Source organism: Silurus aristotelis, assembly GCF_946808225.1.
Source record: "Silurus aristotelis genome assembly, chromosome: 1".
Lineage (NCBI taxonomy): Eukaryota > Metazoa > Chordata > Actinopteri > Siluriformes > Siluridae > Silurus > Silurus aristotelis.
Window position 1 is genome coordinate 1,903,526 of NC_139574.1, and position 21,994 is coordinate 1,925,519.

The following is a 21,994-nucleotide window of genomic DNA, read 5'->3' on the forward strand; positions in this document are numbered from 1 at the left end:
CTGTCTCCTCTGTCTTTCTGTGTCCTGTCTGTCTATCTGTCTTGTCTCCTCTGTCTGTCTGACTGTCTATCTGTGTCCTGGCTATCTGTCTTCTCTGTCTTTCTCTCTCCTGTCTTCTCTGTCTTTCTGTGCCCTGTCTGTCTCATCTGTCTTTCTGTGCCCTGTCTGTCTCATCTGTCTTTCTGTGTCCTGTCTGTCCATCTGTCTGTCTGTCTGTCTCATTTGTCTTTCTGTGTCCTGTCTGTCTGTCTGTCTGTCTGTCTGTCTGTCTGTCTGTCTGTCTGTCTGTCTCCTCTGTCTTTCTGTGTCCTGTCTGTCTGTCTCCTCTGTCTTTCTGTGTCCTGTCTGTCTGTCTCCTCTTTCTTTCTGTGTCCTGTCTGTCTGTCTCCTCTGTCTTTCTGTGTCCTGTCTGTCTGTCTGCCTGTCTGTGTGTCTGTCTGTCTCCTCTGTCTTTCTGTGTCCTGTCTGTCTGTCTCCTCTGTCTTTCTGTGTCCTGTCTGTCTGTCTCCTCTGTCTTTCTGTGGTCTGTCTGTCTGTCTGTCTCCCCTGTCTCCTCTGTCTGTCTCCTCTGTCTGTCTCCTCTGTCTGTCTCCTCTGTCTGTCTGTCTCTCTCCTCTGTCTGTCTGTCTGTCTGTCTGTCTCTCTCTCTCTCTCCTCTGTCTGTCTGTCTGTCTGTCTCTCTCCTCTGTCTGTCTGTCTGTCTGTCTCCTCTGTAGTGACTGATGGCGTTGAGGCGTGTGGAGGTTCTGGCTCTGTACCGGCGGGTTCTCCGGATCGCTCGCAGCTGGGAGGCTCAGTCAGCAATCACAAATGATACCAAGACCGAGAGGAAGTACATCACACAGGAGGCACACTCACTGTTCAGACAGAACCAACACGTACGTCTCACTGTCACACAGTCAGGTCTGAAGTTGTCGCTTTTAGCATGTGTAGTAGTGACGAGTCTTTAATGTGACTCAGAAGAACGATTCGTCTCAAAGAGTGATTTGTTCTATTTTCTATTGGACGCACATGCGCAGAGCATCGCAAAAAAAGTTAATAAAAAGTTATGTAAAGGAAACGGAGTCATTCATCTCATGTGTCCTCTGGCCCGAGTCGTTCGTTCATTTGTCACGTGACTCCCATAGACACCATAGACACTTTTTTTTTTATCGAATCGGCTCAGTTTTTGACCGAATCAGCAGTCTTTGAGTCGGCTCTTTTTATTTTAGTCGACTTTTTTGGATCGAGTCGACAATTTTTTGATCATTTGCTCTTCAGTAGAATAGAATTTTTGACTCGTCCTCATCTGTTTATTTCAATAGTAATATCGAGTAAGTGTCATATCCTGAGTAGATGTTACTGTCGTCTTTTAAATATTACATCCAGTTCAGCTCATCTCAGTGTTTAAAAAATATGGCAATACGAGTTGATTCTCCCTGGTGAGATGATTCTCCTCAGTAAAACCAGCCAGAATTGATTAGAACAGAATTTGTGTGATTCTGATTTGTTTATTATTAAAATCTACAATAAAGCCTTTATAATGTATTTTATATATACAGTGAGGAAAATAAGTATTTGAACACTCTGCTATTTTGCAAGTTCTCCCACTTAGAAATCATGGAGGGGTCTGAAATTGTCATCGTAGGTGCATGTCCACTGTGAGAGACATAATCTAAAAAGAAAATCCAGAAATCACAATGTATGATTTTTAAACTATTTATTTGTATGATACAGCTGCAAATAAGTATTTGAACACCTGAGAAAGTCAATGTTAATATTTGGTACAGGAGCCTTTGTTTGCAATTACAGAGGTCAAACGTTTCCTGTAGTGTTTGTAGATCAGTCAGGTTTCTGGCCTGTCGCTGAGAAACACGGAGTTTGAGCTTCCTCCAAAGATTCTCTATTGGGTTTAGGTCTGGAGACTGGCTAGGCCACGCCAGAACCTTGAGATGCTTCTTACAGAGCCACTCCTTGGTTATCCTGGCTGTGTGCTTCGGGTCATTGTCATGTTGGAAGACCCAGCCTCCACCCATCTTCAATGCTCTAACTGAGGGAAGGAGGTTGTTCCCCAAAATCTCGCAATATATGGCCCCGGTCATCCTCTCCTTAATACAGTGCAGTCGCCCTGTCCCATGTGCAGAAAAACACCCCCAAAGCATGATGCTACCACCCCCATGCTTCACAGTAGGTATGGTGTTCTTGGGATGGTACTCATCATTCTTCTTCCTCCAAACATGTTTAGTGGAATTATGACCCAAAAGTTATATTTTGGTCTCATCTGACCACATGACTTTCTCCCATGTCTCCTCTGGATCATCCAAATGGTCACTGGCAAACTTAAGACGTGCCTGGACATGTGCTGGTTTAAGCAGGGGAACCTTCCGTGCCATGCATGATTTCAAACCATGACGTCTTTGTGTATTACCAACAGTAACCTTGGAAACGGTGGTCCCAGCTCTTTTCAGGTCATTGACCAGCTCCTCCTGTGTAGTTCTGGGCTGATTTCTCACCTTCCTTAGGATCATTGAGACCCCACGAGGTGAGATCTTGCATGGAGCCCCAGTCCGAGGGAGATTGACAGTCATGTTTAGCTTCTTCCATTTTCTAATGATTGCTCCAACAGTGGACCTTTTTTCACCAAGCTGCTTGGCAATTTCCCCGTAGCCCTTTCCAGCCTTGTGGAGGTGTACAATTTTGTCTCTAGTGTCTTTGGACAGCTCTTTGGTCTTGGCCATGTTAGTAGTTGGATTCTTACTGATTGTATGGGGTGGACAGGTGTATTTATGCAGCTAACGACCTCAAACAGGTGCATCTAATTTAGGATAATAAATGTAGTGGAGGTGGACATTTTAAAGGCAGACTAACAGGTCTTTAAGGGTCAGAATTCTAGCTGATAGACAGGTGTTCAAATACTTATTTGCAGCTGTATCATACAAATAAATAGTTTAAAAATCATATATTGTGATTTCTGGATTTTTTTTTTAGATGATGTCTCTCACAGTGGACATGCACCTACATATGATAATTTCAGACCCCTCCATGAGTTCTAAGTGGGAGAACTTGCAAAATAGCAGGGTGTTCAAATACTTATTTTCCTCACTGTATGTATGTATATATATATATATGTGTGTGTGTATATAAACCTGCACATTTCACAGGCCAATTAAAGCCCTCATTAATGTCCACACTGTAGCAGCACTCGCTACAGCTTTGTTTTGAAAGTAAAACCACACTGCCCTCTAGTGGAGCTCTTTAGGAAACACACCCAGTCTTCCAACTAGTAAAAGTATATAATTCTGCACTAATAAACGATCTGAGATGCAGTTTAGCCATTAAAAAAAACATAATAAATAAACACGTACAAATGCAGTAAAAAAATAAATGTATTTTCTCAGTTTGAGTTAGATATTAATAATAATGTAAAGTGTGTGTGTGTGTGTGTGTGTGTGTGTGTGTGTGTGTGTGTGTGTTTCAGCTGACGGACCCCGAGTTAATCAATAAGTGCGTAGCGGAGTGTGAGGCACGAATAGAGCTCGGTGAGTAAAACAAACACACACACACACACACACACACACACACACACTCTGCTGTCTTTATTATACCTGAGTATCTATTAAAGATTTATTCTTTGTAACTTCCCATTACAGATCTTACAAAACTATCGAATTATAATGTCGATTTCTTTAAAATGTTAACATTTATATCAGTAGCAATTTGCAGTAGAATAAAACAACTGGAGATATAGAGGAAAAAGTCAACAACATTAATTTGGTTAAATACTTTTTATGTAAAATTTAAATAAATTAAAAAAAGGTTTGTATTTTTGGGAGGAATCAGTAACCTGTATTTGTTTGTGTTTATAAAAGGACTGCATTACAGGAATCCGTATCCCAGACCTGTGAGTTCAACAACAACAGAAACAATAATAATAATAATTAATAATGATGATGATGATGATGATGGTGTGTCTCTCTGTAGTCGTATCTTCCTCCAATGGGTTTGGCCACTAAGAAAGGCAGAAAACTTCGAGCACAGCAGCGACTCAGGAAACAAGCCAAGCCTGTGTACTTACAGTCTCACGACGAGACATGACTCACACACACACACACACACACACACACACACACACACTGTATGTATGTATGTATAATGCCCCTTCTTAAAACAGAAATACCGGAACTGAAGGTTATTATCCTGAGTGATATTTGGAGAGAAAAAGTCAGCCATGTTAATGATGTGAAGAAGAGAACATCTCTCATGTGCAGCTTTCTACAGCAGGTTTCTTCATCTGGATAAGAGTTTTCCTGTCTTTTCCCCAATCTTCTTGACTTCTTTGCTTCATGAGAAAGTTAAAGCAGCACGTTGAATCGATGTTTTTGGAGCCGTTTTAAAGAAGAGACACACAAATGCAGCTGGTTTCTCTTACAGGTGGGAGTAAAAGCACAGGATATCTAGAACACATGGAATCTCACTGTGGACAAAACTAAGTTGCTCAAAACTCCCTTTCATTTGGAAGCTTATGTAGTTCCAAAGCCACACATTCGCAAAATGAAAATGAAATAAAAATGACGAAGTGACACAAAAACATTTGAGCAGTTCATCACTGAGCTCAGAGGAGATCATGTTTGAGTTTGAGACCATGCCGTGTTTTTTTTTTTTGGAATTTATTTCCCACAAGATTGAGAGAAATGACTCACTCAGGCTGCTGAATTAACATTCCAGAATGCCTTCGACACCAGACTGCATGAATGAGCAGACGCAACAAGTGCATGCGATAGGAAAGCGACGCAGAAATGCGACAGAGGCGTCAGAAAAAACACCGAAACAAACAGCGCACAGGCAGAAAGTCTCAATACAGGCAGATAGTGTGGGAAAGAACAGAAAAGAAGAGATGCGTGTTCAGTAAAAGTCCAGTCGAAGTCAGTGCATTCTGTAAGAGAAAATAAAGCTGAAATTATGATAGGAGAATGTGGCTCACTGCTCAAATAAACACTAGACACAGGTGTCATCATATATAATTCTATTGAGAAAGTTTAAAAACTTACAACAGAGACAAAAATACAGCATCCCCAGAAAAGCTCACGATATGGAGGACAACAAATGTCAGTTAAAAGCACATGCCAGCTGCACCAAAAATCATGCTGAGATCTGGGACCATATAAATAAATAATTTAAGATGGATAGAATGGTTTACATTGGAGAAAAGATCATTCCCATGCTGCTAAGAGAAAAGATGCACATTTATTCAGGCCACATTGGAATAAAAATAATCCAAACTGTGTGCTAGAGACATTCTCTTTTAGCCTGGTATGTTTCTCTTGAGTGTCAGATATCAAATGTAAAAGAGTCTCTTATTTCCCAACCCCTTTCTAGGTACTGACATCACTTAGAATAACACACAGTACACTACATATTAATGGTAGATTACAAACAATGGGCCTCAAGTCAGCTCAAAAAAGTTTGGGAGTTTTGCGCATGCCACAAGTAGCCCACATTACCCACAAAGCAGTGGGCTGAGTGGGAAAGCAATACAGATTGCAAAATTGACAAAGCAAAAGCAGAGAAGAAAGACCACATCAGACTGTTGTTGGAAAGCATTATTACCAGATTGTTCCACTGTGTGGGTTTTGCGTTGTATGTTCAAGTATTAAGCAGCGTCTCATGTAGGTAATATGTGCTGACCACTAGGAGGTGCTGTTGGCATACACATACATATGCATATAAGTTGATTTCTTGTCTTGGTATTATTTGCCTTCATTATGTTAAAGAGCCTGAAGTAAAGTTGTTTTGGTAGCGTTCTGAATTAAAATGAGCTCTGTGTCTTTATTTAAAATTTCAACCGGAGTATAAAAAACTCCAGTGGATGGTTTCAGATCAAGCAGAAGAGCAGAAGATTGCATTCTGCTCTCCACACTACAAGCCAATAACTACTGCCTCAAACTGTCTGCAGAAAAAAGATGCTCAACAAAGGTCACAACATCAAAAAAAAGTATTATAACAGGTCAGCAAAAGCACTCACACCGCTGTGGACTGAAGACCATGTCCGAATTCAGGAGTCAGGGAGCTGGAAGCCTGCGGTAGTAATCAAACCCGCTGACACCTACAGGTCCTACTATGTACACACTGCAGAAGGTAAAATTTTCCAAAGGAATCCTTTTTACCGTTTGCAAGATAAAGCTCAGGTTGATGTGTCAAGGTGAAACAGCGTGATTGAATGGAGTTGAATAAGATGGTGGTTTATGGTCAAGCAGAAAAATCTTTTATCATTCATCAAAAACATCTAATCAACAATCATCTAATTTCATTATTGTTTCACTCTAGTGATTTCCACTTGGAAATGAACTAATTTCACGGACTTGTTATTGTTTTTTTTTGGTGGTGATGTAAGACCCTATTCCCCTGCATTCAGTCTAGCTTGAACCACGCCATGACCCAACCCTAACACACCCCTGCCGCCCGCCTAAAAAAAACAACAATAAACCAACGTACTTTATGTTTTAATAAAGAAAGTAGAAATACCACATATGAATTAGCCTAAAACCAGACCATTCTTGTATTCTTACAAAGTCATCAATTACATCATCTCCTAACTGAGTGGGGGCACTTCTCCAGGTGGTGGGCACACACTTCGAGTCTCAACCAGGTTCATTTACCCCACACAATGACATGATATTATAATTGACATGTAAATCTCGCACATGCCTAAATCTGCCACTGCCTGCATTATAATTTTAAAGAAAAGTAATCCAGGATGTTGTTTCTAAAATTCTCATTTAAAAATAAAACCTTATTTCAACAATTCTTATTTAAAATCATAACCAAATACTCGTTTCTATAATTCTCATTTAAAACTAAAAACGTTTTTTTTTTATCATTCTTGTTATGTATGGCATTCCAAGTGTTGCACAGTTTGACCATACAGCTCTCCGTACTGGTTCTATGATTATGTCTCATGCACAGTGGGTGCAGGAATATGTTACTTCTGTATACTGTGAACAAGTAGCAAAGTTAAGTTGCAGAAAAACATGTCAGTGTCATCATTTAAAATACATGATTACTTCGTGCAGACGTAACAAAACGAGGATGACCGTTCCTTTTTTTCTCTTCCACAACACTCCTAGAGGTAGTGTTATCTAGATGATGGTGGCTCCCCGTGATTGCGTTGTCGGAAGCTACTGGGCAAATCGCACATGCTCACTGTGCTAGAGAAAATTATTATTTTTTTAAATCGCAGAAGGAAAGAGACAGCTACAAAACAGTGAGCAATAAATAAAATAATAATACACTGACCACCAGACTAAAATGGTGGGTCTATTAGGACAAATTGCTCCATAGGATGAAACTATCGAGCAGTGGAGCTCGTATACTGAGCGGTTCAATTATTTTGTCAAAACTAACGGAATAAAAGATGAGGTTTTAATACCAACTTTCCTTACTGTAATGGGCAGCAGGACATGTAATCTACTGCGCAGCCTGGTTCAGCCCAATAATTGTGATTGCTTATTTAAGGACATTGCAGTATTGCTCCAAGAACATTATTCACCGAAACCCCTTATCGTTACTGAAAGATTCCGCTTCATTAACGCAATCAGTTAGAGGGAGACTCGATTGCACAATTTGTTGCCGTATTGACGCGTCTATAGGAACACTGAGAATTTGGCACAACACTGAACGACACAATAAGAGACAAAGTCGTCTAGTGAGACTATCCAAAAATGACTACTATGCGAAAGTAATCTTACATTAGAACGGAAAATGGAAACCAGTGTATCCATGGAAATGGCTGCGAAAAAGGTGGAACAGTTAAGCGTATCCAGTCAAGTTCACAAAGTATATAGTGAGAGAATAAAACAGGATGGCAAAAGAGCATGTTACCACTGCAGAAAGAATGGCCATTCAGCACAAGAATGCTGGTACAAAGACAAAGACTGCAGAAATTGTGGAAAAAAAAGGGCACACAGTCAAAACTAAAAGCTGACCATAAATGAGAAAGTAAATCCAACTAAATAGGTGAAACAAAAAGGTTATGTCAGGGAATCTAAAAAGAAATGCATAAATAAAGTAGAAAATACAGCAAAACAAGAGGATGAATATGATGAAAATTAATAATATAATGCCTGTCTTCAAATTCTGATAGTTACTGGGTGACGCCACTGTTGAATGGGGAGGCCGTCCCTATGCAGGTGGACACAGGAGCAGCTGTATCGCTTGTGGCTGAGTCAAAATACCTGAAGAAGTGGCCATACCTTTATCCCAAGGAAGCAAAGCTGACTCTGAAATCATACACAGGAGAGATTGTGCCTCTTTCAGGGGTGCTGGAAGTGACTGTGAGGCTGAACAACTGGAAGGTTAAATTACGACTGTATATTGTAAAAGGGAGTGGTCACACAGCTCTGATGGGCTGAGCATGGTTAGAGAAAATAAAGTTAAATTGGCACTTAGTAGTGAATGTTTGCCCACAAAACATCCTGAGGAAGCATGGAGATGTGTTCGGAGAAGAGCTGGGAAACATGAAAGACATCATTGTAAAGCTGGCCCTTAAACCTGACAGTAACCCTAAGTGCCTTAAAGCCCGCCCTGTTCCTTATGCAATTAAGCCTAAGTTGGAAACAGAACTGGACCGCCTGGAGAAAACTGGAGTACTGAAGAAAGTGAGTGTTAGTGAGTGGGCCACACCCATTGTTTCTGTATTGAAAAAGGATGGAACAGTCTTGGCAATTCCAAGGCTACTGTAAACCCTGTTTCAACCGTGGAACGATACCCCTTGCTGTTAATTGACGATCTTTTTTGCTGGATTAGCGGGCGGCCAGAAATTCAGCAAAATATACTTATTTCATGCGTACCTTCGAAAGTAGGTTGATCCTGTTTCACAAAAACTGTTGACCATTGTAACACTCAAGGGCCTATATAGATATCAGCGGCTACCTTTTGGAATAACCTCGGCTCCAGCCTTTTTCCAGCATGCCATGGACCAGATCCTTAATGGCTTAAATGGAGTACAGTGTTGTCTGGATGAACTGTTTATCACAGGGAAAGATGATGAGGATCATCTCAAGAACCTAATCACAACACTACAGTGGCTAAGAGAGCATGGTCTTCGGGATAAAGAAAAACAAAAGAGAATTCTTCCAACCCACCATCAAATATTTTGGACACGTAATTGACAGTGCTGGCCTCCACAAAGCACCATCTAAGGAAAAATCTATTCTGGATGCACTATCTCCAAAGAACATAAGCCAGCTGAGATCATTCCTAGGACTACTAACGTACTATGCAATGTTCATGCCAAATCTGCCCAGCAGGCTTCGTCCCCTACATAAACTGTTGAACAAGTCCAAACAGTGGAAATAGTCCGACAGATGTAAAAATGCATGTGAAATGTGTAATAACACAATCCAAGACCCTCACACATTGTAATCCTTTACTACCATTACAGCTGGCATGTAATGACACTTTCACGTCATGCCATCCGGGGAAGAAAGGCTAATCGCTTTTGTGTCAAGGACCCTTAACTCAGCAGAAAGCAATTATGCCCAAATTCAACAAGTGATTGATTTTGGTGTCAAGAAATTTCACCAATACTTGTTCGGGTGCAGATTTACTTTACTTACTGACCACCGACCCCAAAACTGCCATTCCCTCAGTGGTGGCAAATCGCATGCAGCGCTGGGTTCTGGGCCCCTTGCATCTATGGGACTTCCCAGAGGAGCCATGGAAAAGAATACATATCGGGTCACATGTTTCTAGTTATTGTCGATGCTCACAGCAAATGGCCAGAGGTAGCAGTTATTAACAGCATATCCTTTGAGAAAACCATTGAAGAGCTTAGATCTTAGATCCACCCACCGATGGACTGGCAAAAGGATTCGGCCAGACTCTGAAGAAGGCCCTAAAGACATCTCAGGGTAGAGGCTCCCTATATACACTTTTCTGTTCTCTTATAAAAACATGCCCCATGCAACCACTAAAGTCTCTCCAGCTAGAGCACTGTTGAAAAGACAACTGCACAATAGACTGGATATGTTGGATCTGTTGGACATTCCTGCGGTCAGCATGCCAATTGGACGCTCCCTCAAAACTTTGCGACATCTGTGGCATTGTGCTGTGTGATAAAACTGCACATTTTAGAGTGGCCTTTTATTGTGGCCAGCCTAAGGGACACCTGTGCTCAGTACACCTGTGTCATACTGTCTAGACACCTGTGTCATACTGTCTAATCAGCATCTTGATTTGCCACATCTGTGAGGTGGATGGATTATGGATGGCAAAGAAGTGCTCACTAACACAGATTTGTGAGCAATATTCGAGAGAAATGGGCCTTTTGTGTACATAGAAAAAGTCTTAGATCTTAGAGATCAGCTTATGAAAAACGGGGCAAAAACAAAAGTGTTGCGTTTATAATTTTGTGCAGTATATATCCCAGACATTATATAACCCAGCAATTAGGGTTGCACAAGCCAGTGCACTCTTAGTGCCGGTCCCAAGCCTGGATAAATGGGGAGGGTTGCATTAGGAAGGGCATCCAGTGTAAAACATGTGCCAAATCAAATATACAGATCACAAATCAGAAATTCATACCGGACCAGTCAAGGCCCGGATTACCAACGACTGCCACAGGTATTGTTAGCTAACAGGGTACCAGTGGAAATTGGGCTACTGTTGGCTAAAGGAGAAGAAGGAAAGAAGGAAGATGTCTACAGAGACAGCAGGGAAAGGAGAAGTGGAGGAGAGTGGAGAGTACAGTAAGATTGTAGTGGAGGTGAAGAGAGTTTCTGATAGGGTAATAAATGTGAACCTAGGAATAAAAGATTGGTAATTGGGGCAGACTTCAATGGGCATGTAGGTCAAGGGAACACAGGTGATGGGTAGGTATGGCCTTAGGAAGAGGAATGTGGAAGGGTGGATGGTGGTAGATTTTGCTAAAAGGATGCAAAAGGCAGTGATATATATGTATTTTAAGAAGAAGGAGGAGCATAGGGTGACATATAAGAGTGGAGGAAGGTGCACACAGGTGGACTATGTTCTAGGTAGGAAATGCAACCTGAAGGAGAATAGAGACTGTAAAGTGTTGGCAGGGGACAGTGTAGCTTGAAAGCATCAGATAGTGGTCTGTAGGATGGTTTTGGAGGTGAAGAAGAAGAGGAGGAGCGTGAGGACTAAAAAAAAGAATAAGATGGTGGAAACTAAATGAGGAAGACTGTAGTCTGAGGTTCAGGGAAGAGGTCAGACAGAGTCTCTGTGGTGGTAAAGAGGTGTTGGATGATTGGGCAACTACTGCAGAAGTGTTAAGGGAGACAGCTAGAAAAGTACTTGGTGTGACATCTGGAAATATCTGGGGAACCCAGGAGCGTTCCTCTGGACCATACCCCTCCCAATCTATGAAGTATTTAAGTGCGGGGCCCAAACGTTGTGAGTCCAGGATCTCTCAAACAGATTAAACGGAGGGTTGGTCCAGCACCTCAGGGGAAGGCGGATCGGTTATAGTTCTGTAGTTATCTGTGGCAGAGGGAGAAAAGGGCTTAAGGAGAGACAGATATAATGTATGGTGGATGCGGTACCTGGGAGGGAGGTTGAGCAGGTAGGACATGTGATTGATAGGCGTCTGTAAATTAAACGACCCGATATAACAAGGGCTGAGTTTCCAGCAGGGCAGTCAGAGGCATAGATCTCAGGTCAACAACCACACGTATCTCCCGGTTGGTAGGGAGATGCGCTGACTCCAAGACTATCTCGCTTTCTCTAAACCAGTGATCCTCTGCAGGGACATTCGAAGGTTCCTCTGTCCAGGGGAACAGTGGGTGTTGGAAGCCGAGTACGCACTGGAATGGTGTTAGGCCGGTGGCTTACTGGCACAAGAAGTTCTGTGCATAGTCGGCCCATGGAAGGAACCGGTTCCAGCTCGTTTGATCCTGGTGGCAGTAGGACCGAAGGTAGCGTCCCAGCTCCTGTATCTTCCACTCTGTATGGGTGTTAGTCTGTGGGCGATATCACGGCCATTAGGACGCAGGTGTTACTGTCTGAGCTAGGCAGATCCGTAATCCGTTATGTCGACCCCGAGTTGAGCCCATGGCCGTTGTGGGGTCAGCAGGGGGACCATTTTTTTCACTGGTAAGTGGCGTGGGGTCTTTGACATAGCAGAGATAGGGCAGCCTTGGACGTATCTCGCTACTTCCCTGCTCATCCCTTGCTACCAGTAGCGTGATTGGACCATGAGGAGGGTCTGTCTCCTCCCTGGGTGGCCGGAACCTGGGCCCTCGTGGATCAACCTCAGCAGGGTTTGACGGCAAGTCCCGGAAATGAAGGTTTTTCCGGAAGCATTTGGTGGGGGCTGGTTCTCCCAGCGTCCTATCCAGATCTCCTTCTCTAAATCTCACACGATGGGGCTGAGGATTAGATTGAGGGGGAACGATAGTTTTGGGTCTGTGGGATCGTCGGGGCCATGAAAACCGTTGGTAGAAGTTTGAGAATCCTAGAAAGGGCTGGAGCTCTTTGGTTGAATCAGATGGGGCCAGTCCAGCACTACCTTTACCTTCCCCTGGTTCATCCGTACTTTCAACGGACTGATGTCGTACTCCAGGAACAGTACCTTGGACCGGCGAAACTCACATTGTTCTAGATTCTGGTAGAGGTGATGTTCCCGTAATCGTTCCAGGACTTGAGTGAAGTGGCTGCGGTGTTCTGTAGGGTCTCGGGAGAAGATGAGGATGTCATCAATGTAGACGATCACAAACTGGTAAAGGAACGGCCTGAACACCTCGTTCATGAACGTCTGGAACACCTTGGGAGAAATGGACAGTACATACGGCATGACCCGATACTCATAGTGCCCTGAGGGGGTGAAGAAGGCCGTCTTCTACTCATCGCCTGAGGAAGCGCACTAAGTTGTAGGCGCTGCGGAGGTCCAGCTTGGTAAAAACCTGTGCTCCCCGTAGATCCTTAAGGGTGGCTGGGACCAAAGGGAGTGGGTACGGGAGTGGGGTTATTTGCACGTTTAGGTTGCAATAATCTATACATGGTCAGAGTCCCCTGCCCTTCTTCTCCAAAAAGATGAAGCTGGAGGCTGCGGGGGAAGAGCATGGCATGATAAAGCCCTGCCGTTAGGCTTCCTGGATGTAATCCTCTATTGCTGCATGCTCTGGGACCGACAACGGGTACACCGCTTGGCACCAGGTCAATAACATAATCCCAGGGGCGGTGTGGGGGTAGGCGAGTCGCCACCTGTTTGCTGAACACGTCCCCAAATGAACGGTACTCAGAAGGAACCTCCACCTCCTTGTGATCGGCCGGGCTTTCCACTAGTGTGGATGCTTGGGAGATCTGGGCTGGGCGTGATTGGGGCAGGTGGTGCAGGCAGTGTTTCCTGCACTGGTGTCTCCACTCTAGGATGTCACAGGGGTTTAGGAGAATTTTGGTGAGTGTTGTCCGAGTATGATGCTCGCCGTGGAGATCTCGAGGACCAGGAATCTGATCTCTTCGCAATGGAATAAGCCAACCTGGAGAATGACCACCGGAGCACAATATTTCACCCAATCACGTCCTAATGGTTTCCCCTGGATCGTCTAAACGAACTCCTGCGTCTCTCTGTCCCGGCCCATCTGAAGGCGCTCTAGGCACTCTTGGGAAATTAAATTGCCCACAGAGCCGGAATCTACTAGGGCCAAAACCAGAAGGGAGAGTGTGGGGGTTATGGGTTCAGGAATGGAAGAGACGGTGGTGTGGGATGCCGGTTCTGTCTCCGGGGAATGACAGGCAGCCAGCCAGCTGCTGGAAGATGCGGATCGATCGCTGATTGAACGTTTCGAGTCCCAGCATGTTGTAGTAAATGACCATAGCCAGCTTGATGTCTGGCTTCAGCCCATGCCGTTATGCGCCCAGGAGAGCGGTTTCGTTCCAGACACTACTGGCGGCTATTAATTTACATATTTTCTCTAATATCTATTGGGTAACAATTTCCATATGCCAATAATTTTACGAGGGCTTGTATAAGCCACCTATTTGCTTACGCACATTCTGGTAAATTCATCCTCTTTCTTGAAAGTCTCGTTTACTAGCATACAATTCTAATTTACATGTACAAAAATATCTCTTGATAGTGAATTTTTTCGTTAAAAATCCCCTGATCGTGCAATTTTGCAAATAACAATGCAACAGATCATCCAATGCAATATTCACACCTTTTCCTAAAATCTTGTCTGGGGGGTTTATTCTCTGTCTACAAATCATCCTTTGATTAGTTAATTCTGATTTCCTTATGTTGATTTTTCTTAGGTGGCAAGTCCAAAAATGCAAGTCCCAGGTAAACAAAAAACTTTTGCAATGATTAGTATGTAATTTACTTGGTTAATTGGGCTCATTTTTTCTAATTGTGGTAAACCAAATATGACAGTTAAACTATCAAAATTTATTAGTTTCATCTTGGTGTATCAGTGTGATGACACGTACACCTGGTTCTGATTAATACCTACAGTATATTTCAGTAACATTCAGTTTATCTACTGAACAAAGTTTGTGCTGTGTTCAATTAATTAGGTTATTAGAATTTGGATGTCTTTAGATAAATGTCATAAAACTAAAATGCATTTTTGTCTTTTTTTTTACAGATGCAGTGATCCAGAAATTTCCTGGAACCACCAGGAGCAAACTAGGGATAAGTATTATTGCAAAGGTCACTGAACTGCAGACATTTAAAAAGACTCAACAAACATAAAAAATTAACAGGCTGTATCATATACCTGTTGGTTGATTTTCATGTTCTGGGCTTGTTTTATGTTTTGTTGTAATATTCTTTTTAATAGTTGTGTTCAGTGTTTGGTAGTTTTCTAATTTTGCTCATCTTAATATTTCTCTTTAAATTAACATCTAAGGTTTAGGGATCCCATGTGCATTGCATAGCAGGTGTGTAAGTACACATTCATAAACTATATTAAAAAATATGTAAGACATTTATGAAGGCATGTTTATTAATTTTGTTTGCCATTTATGTATTCAACATACATTTATGTATATACATTTACATTTACTGCATTTAGCAGACGTCCTTATCCAGAGCGACGTACAAAAGTGCTTTAAATCTCTAGTAATGAATAAATCTACACTGTACACAAGATTACAAACTCAATATAAATATAACTCGAATTCTACAAACTTGGAAAGTGGTAATTTAAGTGTTTCAGGAAGATGAAGGTCTTCAGCCGTCGCTTAAAGATAATCAGGGACTCTGCTGTACAGACATCTAGGGGAAGTTCATTCCACCACCTCGGTGTCAGAACAGAGAATAGCCTTAAAGTGTACTTACCTCTCATTCTGAGAAAAGGTGGTACCAGTGGAGCAGTGCTGGAGGATCTCAGACAGCGTGGTGCAGTGCGCGATATACAGTACATATATATATACATACACACACATGCAAGTAAGTGTTATTCTATGCATATATTTGTAATTTGTATAATGCACATTTATATGAAGAAATATGTATATTGATAATTGTATATGAGACATATCAAAGACTATATTATACATACATAAACATACATTTATATGGGAAAGTTTTATATGTCAATATATGAAATTGTTTCATTATCTAATAGGTTTTATACATGGGCAGATATATATGTACATATATGTTTCCACTTTCTATATGGATATATTTAATATATGTATTGTCATATGTGTACATATATTACATTTCCGTAAGGGTATCTAATAACATCCATTAAGAACCTTACATTGTCAATAACATGCACCTACATAAACTAGTACAGACACATACATACAAACAAGAAAAAACATTCTGTATGTAGAAAATGTTGTCATTCAATAAGCGTTTTGCTGTTAATAAAGATTCATGACTATTCTATTATATCTTTTAGATGGAATATTTTCACCAACAGGTTTTGGCATGTTGTACACAATCTGATTCTCACTAACTGAGAAAAGGAATAGGAATCATCACCGTTTTAGCTCTCACAACTGCTTTACTGTACTGTAAGCGTTCATCCTCATTATCTTCTTTAGGAGACTCGGATCAGATCAGGAACCTCACTGCTCATATCTGTAAAGAAGAAGAAAAAAAACAAAATGATCAGATTTGGTCATTTGTTCATCAGAATCAGTCATCAGATTCCTCAAAAGGTATGTGTGTGTGTGTGTGTGTGTGTGTGTCAGTCAGTAAGTTGTGTTTCCAGTTTACAGTGTGGATTCTTCACTCCAGAGATTTCTGGTTAATTGTAGTTCAGATTCAGTTCTCTCAGGTGTGATGAGACGTTTGTCCTCAGAGATGAAACCAGAGCAGCACAACCTTCACCTGAAATACTGCAGCCTACCAACCTACACACACACACACACACACACACACACACACACACACACACACACACACACACACACAGTTACGCTTATCAGTTGTCATATATGCATTTATTAGAGCAACACAAAATATCATCTAAAACAGCCATATGACAGAAATGCAGGATCTACAGTGTTTAAGTGATGATCTGACCTCAGTATCTCCAGTGTACAGTGTGGATTCTCCAGTCCAGCAGAGAGCAGCTTCACTCCTGAATCCTGCAGTTTATTCCCACTCAGGTCCAGTTCTCTCAGACTGGAGGAGTTTGAACTGAGAACTGAGGACAGAATTCTACAACTTTCACCTGTGAGATCACACCCACACAACCTGGGAGAGAAATGATGATAAATCAGAACACTGACATCTCAAACACACACAATCTGGGAAATTATGATATCAGAACATTGACATCTCAAGAAATGAAGAAAAAAAAGCTAATATCCTTCAGCTGATCAGGAAGTGTTATGTAATCTATAGTTAAAATGCAGCAGGAACATCTAAAAGCACAATAATGATATTGTTAGTGTTAAGACGGTTCTCACACTGTTTCACACACATTCCTTTGTCTGTTCAGTGTCTATAGAATATTTACAATGTTAGTATGCACGGTAAACAGGGAGTCTTTATCTGGGCTCACACATCTCTGGCTAGTATATCCTCTTTTTCAAACAGGAAACAACTTTAGGTCAGCTTTCTCTCCTCTGTGTGTATATACACGTTCTGCTGCATGCAATAAACCGAAGAAGAACATTTGCTGTGTGCGGTGTGATTCTTCCCTGATATCAGAAAGGCACCACAGGCATCGCAGGTCGTATGGAAAACCTCTCCAAGAATTAAGTTTCGTTTGGGCATGATAAAAATCTAACAGTTTTGGTGTCAGAAGCGGGATACTTTCCGGCAATATCCAAAAGGAGATCACGCATCAAGGTAAGTTTTAGGATACTTCCTTGTTTGCGGGGATTGTCCCGTATGCCAGCCAAAAGGGCTGCATGTGTCTTGGTTATGCATTAATTGTTTAATTAATGATAATTTCCTTTGGTGGGATGATTTCGTCGCGACATTGTTTTCTTCACCTTAAGCGTAAGATGCAAGATTAGAAGACGTTTTTTACGGCCTGTCTAATATATGCGATATTGTCTGAAGTATCCAAAAAAATTCCACGATAATTTATATGTCCGAAAAAAAATAAGTAAATGATAATAAAAAAATTTTTATAAAAAAAAAAAAAAAAAAAGAGAAAAGGAGCTAAAGAAAAACGGACATTTTGAAAAGACTTTAAAATTTTTCAAAAGACTTCAATCTTGTTTTGGCTTTAAAGTCGATTTTTTTCTCCTAACTTACAAAATTTGTGATCCAATTGAAGAGACTGGATTATTTTTTTTGTTTGAAGACTGCGATCCCCCTGGTGCCTAGTGTTGTGTGTATCGTCTGAGTGTTAAGTGTTGTGTGTATCGTCTGAGTGTTAAGTGGTGTGTGTATTGTCTGTGTGTTAAGTGGTGTGTGTCTGTTCTTTGTTCTGTGTAAAGAAGTTGGGTCATGACCTTTCTCGCTTACTGCCGGAAGAAAATTCCAAAGATTGGATGTATATGAATTGTGCCGATTATTGAACTAATCCTTATTTAGACCATTTGGCATTATGGAGTGAAATTGTGTCACATCTGGATACTTTTTTCTAGAGATTTAGATGCTGCTAGAGGTTTCTACTATGCTCCAGGTTAAGTTAACCTGTTATGCTCTTCACTGCAACAGGAAGTAGTGCATTCCAGCCTCAGCACAAACCTCAAGGAGGGGGTCCTAGGAAAAAGGGGAAGTTCATCTATTAGGGAATAGATAGATTTCCAATTTCATGTCCTGTAACTCACCTTTTGCCTGTGGTGACGCCAACTGGTACAAATTTTTATCATAGCTTTACAATAATTCAAAAATCGCCTTTAAACCTTTTAGGAAGAGATGATGCATAAAATAAGAATGGAAATTCTGTTTTTTGAAACCAATGTCTCACTGTTTTTTCCTTCTGTCCTTATGCTCTTAACCGAGCCACAGCCACATCCGGAAGATTTCTTTCAGGGTAGTACAGACGTCCTGCCTGATGAACCAAATCTGGGTGAAGTTAACCCTAAATTATGGGCCTCTCACAAAGATGAGGCAGGTTTAATCCAGGTAAAAACGTATCATACACTCATGAAAACACACCATCCAGTTTTTGTAAAACAATATCCATTGTCGAAAGAGAAGAATGTTGGTATTGCTCCAGTTATTGACAATTAATTGTCACAAGGTGTTTTGATCGAGACACATTCACCGTATAACACACCGATTAATCCTGTCTTGAAGGCAGATAAAAAATGCTGGAGTCTAACACAAGATTTACGTGAGATTAATAAATTACTTATTCCGTTAGCTCCTTTGGTGCCCGATGTAGCTACCATTGGTAACTCTATACCAGTGACTTACAGATATTTTACTGTGATTGATCTTTGTTCTGCTTTTTTCAGTGACCCTTTGGTCTCAGAGACGCAGCCACTTTTCGCGTTTACCTATAGGGAACGTCAATTCACCTGGACACGTCTTCCTCAGGGCTTTGTTGACTCATCAGCTGAATTATACTAAGCCTTTTTACCTCTATGTGCATGAACGTGGTGGTACGGCTGCGGGGATCCTAGCCCAGGAACACGGTGACAGATATCGCCCTGTTGCGTATCTTTCCAAATCTTTACACAACATAGCACAAGGGTTGCCCTCGTGCTTGCGTGCAGTGGCTGCTGCGGCTCTGATGGTCCGGGATGCTGAGAAAACGGTGCTGTCACATCCTTTGATACTGTACACCTCACATCAGCTAACAGCTATTTTACACAACCTTAACACGCAACATATGACAGCACAACGTAGATCTGGTTATGAAACCACACTTTTGGCAATGAAAAACTTTACTATTAAGGCTTCTTCTCAGCCGCATTCAGCTGTAGTAGTGCTGCGTGATCTGCTAGACGATATTGACTAAGATGGTTTTGACGACGCACATGATTGCCTTAAACACATTGAACAAGAGACCTCTTGTAGGTCTGATCTTTTAGATACGGCCCTGGAAGACGGGGATTGTCTATATGTAGATGGTTCATGTTCAAAACCTTCTGATGATGTGTATTTATGTGGATATGCGGTTGTAAGATTACCTAATGTAATAGTTGAAGCTAAATCATTACCATACACATCTGCACACAGCTGCAGAGTTTGTGGCACTTACAAGAGCATGTCAGTTGTCTGAAGGTAAAGTAGTGACTATATACACTAATTCTAAGTATGCTTATGGTGTTGTGCATGATTTTGCTGAAACATGGAAGCAAAGAGACTTTAAAACAGCTGATGGAAAGCCCATAGCACATTTTAATCTCATAGACGACCTTTTAAACGCTGTTCAACTCCCTGCCAAAGAGGCCATAGTGAAGGTTAAAGGACATGCTGCAGGTGATTTAGAGGAAATTCAGGGAAACACATTAGCGGATAAAGTAGCTAAGGAAGCAGCTAAACAACCAGTAGATTTGGACACAGTACATACAAATCCTGAGATCTCGATGATGTCACATATCTCCAATATACCAGATATTGACCTAAAAATACTTCAGAGTCAGCCTACTGAGGAGGACATCAAGTATTGGGCTTCCAAACAATGTAAATCAGATTCTGCTGGTATCATTAGAGATGTAGATGTTAAAATTGCTCTGCCTTAAGCTAAACTAGCTTTAATAGTGTTGGTGAAGCATTACCATGGGATGTCACACATTAGCATAGCTAAAGTCATACAGGCTATAAACGCATTATACTGTATTGCTGATGTAGCTAAAACAACCAAGCTAGTGTTGGATTCATGTTTGACTTGTGCCAAAACTAACATACATAGACCTGTACAACATACTGCACTTACTTTTCCTGAAGCCCCTTTCCAACACCTACAGATAGATTTTACACATATGCCACCTGTAGGAAATTTGAGATACCTGTTGGTTATAGTTGACAGATTCAGTAAGTGGCCAGAAGCATTTGCATGTGCGACAGAGAATGCTAAAACGGTTGTCAAAGTATTAACGAAAGAGATCATCTCTAGGTTTGAATGAAAGTGATAACGGCACAGCTTTTGGCTAAAAGCTTAGCAATTGACTGGCATTTTAATATTCCCTATCACCCACAGTCAGCTGGAGTGGTAGAAAGAACAAACAGAACCATTAAGGAACGTATTACTAAAGCCTGCATTGAAACAGGCCGAAATTGGACTGTTGTTCTCCTGGTAGTACTCACAGAAATGAGAATGACCCCATCTTCAACAAAACTAACCTTTTAAAAGTTTTATGTTCTAACCTTTCCCGACCCCATGGGTCAGGAGACACACTGGCATTTCTTCCTTAGGTAACCTGGAAGTGATGGTGGACGACTACGTTTCTGCCCTGGTTGAGAAATTGAATTCTATCAGTGCTGATGTCTCACTAACTCTTCCTCTGCCCACATATAAGCCAACACACCCTTTTGTGCCTAATCAGCAGGTCCTGATAAGAAGTCTGAAGCCTACCAAGGTTGTTGAGCCGAAGTATTTGGGTCCAGCGACTGTTCTAGCTGTAACCAGAACTGGAGTTCTGACCGATTATCAGCCACAGTGGATACACGCAAGGAGGATCAAAACAGCACCCACTTATTCTATGCACTAATTGGTCTGTTGGCCTAAGAAGCCAGCCTAAGTGAGTGTTCAGGGCTGAAACAGTTGAGAGCCCACGGAAAGATCCTTTCTTTATAGTAGAAAGGGGGCCACCTCCGGGGTGAAGATCTGACACACTAAACTGTTTAGTTTAGCTAACCCTGATACCTGCTCTAGGTCTAAATTCTATAACTATGTGTTGTAATTACACTCCTTATTCTCTTTGAATACATTATTCAGTGAGAAGAAACTGTTACGTATACCTGATAATACTACTAATAAACATACTGAACAAGCACTGAGAAACAAATGTCTCATGATGTCTTGGAGAACGTGAAACAATGCTGAACAAAGTTTTTTTGAGAAGATTAAGAGTTTGTTAACGAATGTTGAACACTATTTTGTTTTAGGAATGATTCTTTTATTGATTGTTGGAATTGTAGTTTGTATGTTGCCATGTTTGATGACGATGGTAAGACAGGCCATAAAGGCCTCGATTGGAGTGGTGATGATGAAGGATTATATGCAGGTAGGGAAAGAATGAAATGGAATCTGTATGTTTTTGTGTCTTTATCTTTTAATTTGCAGTTTATGTCACCGATCCTGTTCCCTGTTGGTGTGTGATTCAATCCAATTGAAATCATGAAGGATTTAAAGTGGCCATTGTTAGTGTTAAGATGTTTCTCACACTGTTTCACACACATTCCTTTGTCTGTACAGTGTCTATAGAATATTTACGATGTTAGTATGTACGGTAAACAGGGAGTCTTTATCTGGGCTCACACATCTTCGGCTAGTATATCCTCTTATCCAAACAGGAAACAACTTTAGGTCAGCTTTCTCTCCTCTGTGTGTATATACACGGGCATCGCAGGTCGTATGGAAAACCTCTCCAAGAATTAAGTTTCGTTTGGGCATGATAAAAATCTATATAGTGAAATCTCTTACTGAAAATTAAACACCATGTGTAAGTAATGATCTGACCT

At 41.4% G+C, this 21,994-nt stretch overlaps 2 protein-coding genes across 3 annotated transcripts in view; one reads left to right on the forward strand and one right to left on the reverse strand.

Annotated features, from left to right (window-relative positions):
- The window catches only part of lyrm1 (LYR motif containing 1), a 6,333-nt gene extending 1,394 nt beyond the window's left edge, over positions 1-4,939 (forward strand). For both annotated transcript variants that reach the window (XM_083549605.1, XM_083549604.1), the window contains exons 2-5: positions 717-878; positions 3,458-3,518; positions 3,849-3,880; positions 3,961-4,939. In XM_083549605.1, coding sequence (XP_083405731.1) covers positions 723-878; positions 3,458-3,518; positions 3,849-3,880; positions 3,961-4,074 — 363 coding nt within the window. In that variant the 5' untranslated portion in view covers positions 717-722 and the 3' untranslated portion in view covers positions 4,075-4,939. The remainder of the gene's footprint in view (positions 1-716; positions 879-3,457; positions 3,519-3,848; positions 3,881-3,960) is intronic.
- Positions 4,940-15,367: 10,428 nt separating this feature from the next.
- LOC310727127 (uncharacterized protein) overlaps positions 15,368-21,994 on the reverse strand; it is a 564,745-nt gene continuing 558,118 nt past the window's right edge. The window contains exons 39-41 of the mRNA XM_083543328.1: positions 16,478-16,651; positions 16,169-16,305; positions 15,368-16,030 (exon numbers count right to left, since the gene is read on the reverse strand). Of these exons, the coding sequence (XP_083399454.1) occupies positions 16,200-16,305; positions 16,478-16,651 (280 nt within the window). The 3' untranslated portion in view covers positions 15,368-16,030; positions 16,169-16,199. The remainder of the gene's footprint in view (positions 16,031-16,168; positions 16,306-16,477; positions 16,652-21,994) is intronic.